This window comes from Arachis stenosperma, chromosome 4 (genome assembly GCF_014773155.1).
Source record: "Arachis stenosperma cultivar V10309 chromosome 4, arast.V10309.gnm1.PFL2, whole genome shotgun sequence".
In the NCBI taxonomy this organism is placed as follows: Eukaryota; Viridiplantae; Streptophyta; class Magnoliopsida; order Fabales; family Fabaceae; genus Arachis; species Arachis stenosperma.
The window spans coordinates 43778350-43786228 of record NC_080380.1 but is presented as its reverse complement, the minus strand read 5'-3'; the positions used below and the strand labels follow the sequence as shown (position 1 = coordinate 43786228).

At 35.1% G+C, this 7879-nt stretch overlaps 1 protein-coding gene across 1 annotated transcript; it reads left to right on the top strand.

The window, feature by feature from the left end:
• The first annotated feature begins 1864 nt into the window (after positions 1 to 1864).
• LOC130974927 (uncharacterized) lies at positions 1865 to 7052 on the top strand. The gene is made up of 3 exons (XM_057899766.1): positions 1865 to 1955; positions 3265 to 3505; positions 6835 to 7052. The coding sequence occupies exons 1-3, from the start codon at positions 1941 to 1943 to the stop codon at positions 7050 to 7052; spliced, it is 474 nt and encodes a 157-aa protein (XP_057755749.1). The 5' UTR covers positions 1865 to 1940.
• Positions 7053 to 7879: the final 827 nt, after the last annotated feature.

Below are 7879 nucleotides of genomic sequence, written 5' to 3'. Positions count from 1 at the left end.
CTGCTAAAACAGAATGCAGACGAAACTGTCAGAAGAAAGGAGGCGCAAACAGAATTGCTGGTAAAGAACCGGGGTAACCAAAACTGGGGTAGAATTTTCACTTGGATGCATTTAACAAAGATTGGTTGGATCTTGAACTGAATTGGAAGATTGATTATTCATTGTGAGAGGAGATTGAAAAAAGAAGTACGGTGATTTCTCACCAGAAAGATGATAGCTTATATATCCTTTTCAAGGAGGATACAAAGGCTCCGATACCATGATAAAATTGTAAAAGAATAGAAAAAGAAAAGATGAAGAAATTTTATTGATTGTTGATTGATTGAAGTGAACTGTACTGTTGTAAACTATGAGGGTAAAACTAAATATATATAGAGTATTGTTCTATGAAAGATAAAAACAAATAAAGATAAGATAAGAACAACTAAAGATAAAATAAAGATAAGATAATAAAGACTAAAATTATAATTGAATTTATGTATTCTGTTAGGCTGAATTTGTGGGCCACGAGACTTCTTTATTGTTGTCATGGGTTAAGGTAAAAGAGTAGTTTAATATTTAGTGTAATTTTGGTAATGAATTATGTTAGTAATACTAAATTTTAATTATGAATTTAATAAATTGTTTATGACTATTGATAAATTTGGTGGTATAAAATTTATATGTATAATAATAATTTAATTGAGGTGTTTAAAACTCCTTAAAATTATTCTAGTTATTTAAATAGAAAAAAATAGTAAAAATTATTATCATAAAATAAATAAATTTTAGACATTAGAAAATATAGTTTTAATGTATAGTAATAATTAGATTTATATTTAAGATTAGTTTAAAGTTTGTTGACAATAATAAGTATCTAATAAATATAAATGTGAACTTATTTGTAAAATAGATTTAGTATATTTTGACCAGTTAATAATATAGTTGTTAATACGATTAACTTTTATTGATTATGTGATTTGATATTGTGAATTTGATTTTGTCAAATTTAATTAACAAATTAAATTTGGATATCTTTGTTTTGTTTAATGTTATATATGGCTACATTTTGTAGGACTTACGAATATTGGAATGCAACCACCTAATGTCGTCGGATCCATACAATCAAATTGTGGAGGGACATTTACGGGAGACTGATTTTTATTACGTTTTTTAAATTAGAGTTGTCCAATGTCAGTCAGCATAGGTTAATGCTCTGATCAAGAGATGGTGCCCTAAGACTCACACATTCTATTTTCAGGTTGGTGAGTGTGCTGTGATTTGGGGTGTAAGTTACCGAACCGGACCGAAAAATATCACAAAAAGAACCAAAAATTACTACAACCAATGAAAAACCGAAAAAATCAATTTTTTTTGTTTTTTCGAATTAACCGATAGGTTCAATTCGGTTTTCGATTGGTTTGATAGAAACCGAACCGAACCAAAAAAGATGCTGAATAGTGGTTGTTTTTACTGATTTACCCTTACTGATTTAACTTAGGTATAAAAGCCTAAATATAAATACCCACACTCTCTTTTCCTTTCACTCGCGTAGTCACCCACTCACCGAGACATCCACAGGCCATCTTCAATTCTTCCATTCTTCCTCCTCCATGCGGCCATGCCTGAGAGAATGAGACCCTGAGAGAGCCAGAGAGCCAGAGAGCTAGAGAGCGTCGTCCACTATCAAGGAACTTCTCCATCATTGCTCGAAGCGGTGGCAAGTCATCCATTCATCTCCGTCACAGGCTCGCAGGCGTAGTAAAGAGCGGCGCCGTCGTCTGGCCAGCAGCATCGTCCAGTTTGCGTCCTCGTGCAGTCCTGAGTCCACGCCGTCGTCCAGTTGTAAGCCATCGCAACAAACCCTAAGTCGTGGCAAGAAACCCTAAGCGGAGCAGCACTCCAGTCGCCGAGCAGCACTCTGGTCGCGCGAGCCCTCTCCTGCAAAAAGCACCTGAACAATGTCTTCTTCGGAGGTTAGAATTTGATTTTCAATTTTTTTAATTGATTAGTTAGATTAGTTAAATTCATAAATCATTATATTCCCATAGTATATCAAATTTAATTTGTCTTGATTATTGTTGCTGGTCTCTTCTTAATTAAGAAGATGAGTTTGATTTCTAATTTGTCTCTGAGAATTGTTACTGGTTTGTGCTTAATTAGGAAGACAAGTTTGATTAAAATTATTGTCTTTGATTGTTGTTGCTAGTTTGTGCCTAATTAAAAATGAGTTTGATTTATATTTTTCTGCAGAATTTTTGTTGTTGTTGCTTTTACCGAAATCTGTACTCGGTGAGTGATGATAAAAAATGGGTTACTATCTGTTCTGTTTGTCTTGTTTACCAAACTCTGGTCTCTGTTTTATCCAATAAAAAATTAACAATGTTTCCCATAAAGAAGAGAATCAAGAATCAGTAAAAATTATGGAACGTACAATAAGCAAATAGGAGAGAGTTTCATTAGTTAGTGTTCTGTTTCAATAACAAAAAGTAGTTAATCTTTATATATATATATATATATATATATATATATATATATATAAGGTCTATGGTGTAGTCAATGGATATATTTCTATTCTATCAATTCTAGTCATAAAATATTACTTAATCACTTCTTCTCTGCACTCATATCTCAGCTAGCCTAACATCTTGCTGCAGAATTCATCTTAGTTCTTTACTGCATTAATCTAATCAACTCATATTGGGTAAGCTTCACATCCCAAATTATGCTAGATTCATCTTAATTCTTTACTGCATTAATCTAATCAACTCATATTGGGTAAGCTTCACATCCCAAATTATGCTATATATATAAGCCAACTCAAACTCAAGAAATAATTGTATTTTTTTTAAAATAATATCCATTATGGCTGCATATATATGTCTGCATTTTCTTTGCTTTCACGTGACTTATATATGTGTGCCTTTTCTTTGTATTTCTTTGTGCATATATATGTGTGCCTTTAATTTGTTATCTTGTAATCTTGTTTTATAATTTGTTGTGGCTGCATTATAATATGTTTTAATGCAAATAATATCTAGCTGCATATAATATGTTTTATAATTTGTTGTGGCTGCATATAATATGTTTTAATTTGTATAATATATTTTATAATTTGTTGTGACTGCATATAATATGTTTCACAATTTGTTGTTATAGCTTAAATGTTGGAAACAATATTTTTTCACAAGTTTAAATGTTAAATTTGTTGCTGGAAACAATACTTTTGGTGTTGTTGATGAGTTAAAATGCTAATTTTTTATTGTTATGTTTATATATATGCAGCCAACAAGCAATGAACAGCCCAATGAACCGACGCCTGAAGTTGGGGTTGAAAATGTTGAGTCCGTGGTACGTTTTTCAACAGACAGTGGTGTGCTTACCAAACCCCCGCCCCATCTTAAATCAAAGAAGAGGAAGGTTGATTCAACTAATGTGGGTGCAACTCCAGGAGCAACTCCTACAAATCCAGCTCCAAGCAATGTAGAAACTGATGAAGAGGATGGCAAGGATGATCCCAATGAAGGTAACAGAAAACCTTCTAGGCCTAGATCTTGGACTTGGGAACACTTTACAAAGGATCCTAAGTCCAAGCCATCACATCCTAGGACTAAATGTAATTGGTGTGGTGCATCATATGCATGTGACTCTCATAGAAATGGTACAACTAATATGCGCTATCATTTGTTGAATCAATGTAAACAAAATTTTCTAGGGACTCGTGTGATCCTAGTCAAATAATCCTTACCTTCCAACAAAAAAAAGAGGGTGAATGGGTATTTACTGTAGTTACTTTTGATGCTGAAATGTGTAGAAAAGTCCTTGCTAGGATGATAATTGTTGATGAGCTACCGTTCAAGTTTGTTGAGGGGGAGGGATTCAGATTCTATATGAGTATTGTGCAACTTAGATTTTCACTTTCGGGAAGGATTGTTTACTTTTGTTGTTTTGCTAGACATTTTTAATTGTATTTGTTTTATGTTTAATTAAGTTGAATTTGTATTAAATTGGAATGTGATATACTCTTGTTATTCTAGTTTTGTTGACAGTTTTAAACTTCATTTTATGGTAATTTAAATTATAATTATTAGGTGTAAAAAACCAAAAAAAATCGACCGAACTAAACCGCTGTTGGTTCGATTTGGTTGTTCAAACAGCAGCCAACTGAATGGTTGGTATCATTGTAGAACCGATCAGGTCGGTTCGGTTGATTTTCGGTCCAAAACCGAACCAAACTGAACCGATTACACCCCTAGCTGTGACGTTAGAGGACGTGGCACTAATTCATCGATCACGTATTTCATTTGAAATTGAACGAACCCACCAAATACAGATATAGGATATCCGTACAGAATATAAAATACTCTCCTTGATATTTGAGAATCCATCTTTTCATAAATTACACCTTTTAATTCTTCAAATGACAGTGTGAATGAAATTATAATATCTAATAAAATTTTACACACAAATTTTTTATTCCTTCAACTGTTTGTAATAAAATTTGACCATAATAATCTACTTTTAACATAACTCTATCATCCATGATAACATACTCACATTGCACACTCTCAACTTTGGTATTAATCTTTTTCAAGCAATAAATAAGAAGAGAAACAGCAGATAGGAGCTTCTGAGATTTGAAGATGGTGAGAAGAAGAAGATGAAGTGAAGACCTCGATAATGGAATCGGTATATATAAAGTTGAAATCGGACCGTCCGACCACCTGTTTGACAGATTCAAATTTTTGAAAAAATAAATCGGACAGTCTGATTAGAGGAACGACCCGCTAAAAAAATTTGTGTGCGTCAAATCGATGGGTCCGATTTTATTGGCATAAAAAATTTTGACCTCCAGCCTAGAAATCGGTGGGTCCAATTTCTTTGGAGAAACAAACCTTCATTTTGCCTGCATGAAATAAGTGGGGTCCAATTTCTTTGCAAAAAAGTAAGCCCAGCACAAGTTGGACGGTCTGATTTGTGTCTCTTCTCACCTCCAAGAAATCGGACCGTCCGATTTCTTTCCATCAGTTAACCACCGTCACAATCGTGTAAAAGACCCCTAACTTCCAAAATGCGACCTTACACCAACGCAGGTGTCATATTGAAAAAATTAGCCTACACCACTATTCCTTTTTTTTGCGCTTTCTACAACACACAAATTTTTGTTCGAGAGCACAAAAACTTATTGATATAACACACAAATTTTTAAAGCATAACACATAAAATTTTGCAAATAATACAAATTTATCGATGTAGCACAATTTTTTACTGTGAATATATTTTGTTAGTTGGGTAACTCAATATTCTAAGTACATAGTTCTCTAACATTTTCTATCCTGCATATAAAAAATTCTATGCTATCCAACAAGATTTTTGTGTTGTTCACACAAATTTATGTGTTATGCTTATTTTATTGGTTGGGAGTCAATATTTTGGGCATGTGGTTCTTAAAAATATTTTGTGCTATATACAAAGATTTGTGTGATGTGCACTAAAATTTATGTGTTGTGCATCAAAATTTCTATGCTCTAATTTTATAAATATTTATAAGAGAAGAAGAAGATGAAAACTATTAGGACGATAATAATGATAATAAAAGAAGATGATGAGGAAAAAAAAGAGAAGAAATTAACAACAACATCAACAATAACATCAAGAAGAAGAATAGCCGTGGTGACAATGACAATGACGATAGCAGTGGCAGCAGTGATGATGACGGCGGTAGCGGCAATGGCAACATCAACGACGTTGAAGAAGGAAAAAGGAACGTAAGAAGAGGAAGAAGAAGTAGCAGTGAAGATCATTAAAGGAGAGAGAAAGTGGCGTGTGCTTTTATTTTGGATAAAGTATGCTTTTTGTCCTTGAAATTTGTTAAAAATTTTAAAAATACCTTTAAGTTTTATTTTATTTTAATTTTGTTCGAAAAATTTTCGATTTGCATCAAATATACTTCTAGTGGCTAATTTTTAAAAAAAAATTAGGGCTAATTCAACAATTTCATAAGAACAATCTTCAAAATAAGCAAATCAACCATAATTTTCATGTATTATTGTTGGATTGATGTTAAACTTTTTAAAAATTTAGTTGTCAAGTGTATATTTGGTGCATATAAAAAACTTTTGGGACAAAATTAGAACAAAATAAAATTTATGAGTATTTTTGAAACTTTTGTCAAACTTCAGGGACAAAAAATATATTTTATCCTTTTAGTTTTAAATAATTTGGTTAAACTTGGTTATGAAAAGATTTGAACACTTAGCATTTTTGTAGAATTTAATGCCACTTCAGTAGAAAATAAGGTTTAATTATTCTATTAGTCTTTATAGTTTTATCAAATTTTCAATCAGGTCCCTTTACTTTCTTTTCTTTCAATGGGATCTGTTCATACCCTGGCCCAACACTATGGTCCAGGTCGAGATAAGCCAAAAAGGCCCAATCCAAAGATTGGTCTTCACCCCCACCCGACCTCTTCCAAAGAGGTCGAGCTCGACATGAGCTGGCAGATAACACTTATTCAAATAAGTAACTGTCCCTAAAATCTCTCACACTTCTAGGAGTAATATCTCAACAACCCTAAGATAAAAGAAGGATTATCCACCTTCAGAAGTGGAACTACTCCAAAAGTGGTTATTGGATCACCACTATATATACCCTGACACCCCTCAGGTATCTCTAAGTTCCAATACTCCCTAAACCTACAAATCCCTTGCTAACTTAGGTATCGGAGTGTCTTTGCAAGTACCACCACCAATTCTTCAAAACACATAACTCGGACAACGGCTCCCGAATGCGAACAAGTCGGAGCCCACTTTCCTTTGACGGGCCTATCCTACTAGCCCAATTCACCTATCTCAGGTTACCCATGTAACATTCGTGCCGTTGCTGGGGACCTGGGAGATCAACGCACGATAGTGGATGACCTAAACGAGGATGAAAACACTGCATCCGAATCTGAGCAAGAAAACCAAGACACTGGTAACAATGACAGAGCTATAGTCACTCTGCAAGGAGTGGCTAACCAGCACAAAAAAGGCCCCTCAGGGGGTGAAAGATCCAACGGGGATCCCCTCTGAAGCGCACGAACCAGAAAAGGAGGGACAACCCCACGCTGCCGACCTCCTGGGGTTGCTTCACGACCACCAGGAACGTTTAGAACCGCTAAAACAAGAATTAGAGTGATAGAAGAAAGCGGAGAAAAACCTAAGGAAAGAGGTTGAACGACAAAAAGAGCTTGAAGAAAAGATCTTGAGATTAGAATCCAATATCCAAGGTAAAAGCTCACGCAGTGACCGAGAAAAATCTTCCTTGGGGGGAAAAGACCCGTTCAGTGAAGACATCATGAGGGCAAAAGTTCCAAGGAACTTTAAAAGCCCCGACATGGACTTATACGTTGAGACCACCGATCCAAAGCATCATCTGAGCAATTTCAAAAGTCAGATGTACTTAGCTGATGCCTCTGATGCTACGCGCTGCAAAGTCTTTCCGACAACTCTGACAAAGGCAGTGAGATGGCTTTCCCCAAGGTCGGTCTCCAGTTTCGACGATCACTCGCGTAAGTTTCTTATGCGATTTTCAATTCAGAAGGACAAAGTCAAGCACGCGCCTAGCCTCCTTGGAGTAAAATAAGAGGTCGGAGAACCTCTGAGAAACTACATGGAAAGGTTCAACAAGGCGTGCCTAGAAATTCAAGATCTGCCCACAGAAACAGTGATTATGGGCCTAGTAAATGGACTCTGAGAATGCCCCTTCTCTCAGTTCATCTCGAAAAGGCACCCGACTTCTTTGAGTCATGTACAAGAAAGAGCTAAGAAGTCCATCAATATGGAAGAAAATGCCCGGCTACGAGAACCAAACTGGCGACCTGGGCAATCTCACCCGACGATGGAGAAGGAGAAGGAGC

What these genes read in the sequence shown, in the direction of transcription:
- LOC130974927 (XM_057899766.1), top strand. An exon ending in CAAGGATGATCCCAATGAAG is followed by an intron (nt 3,506 to 6,834) that starts GTAACAGAAAAC and finishes CACCTATCTCAG; the next exon opens with GTTACCCATGTAACATTCGT.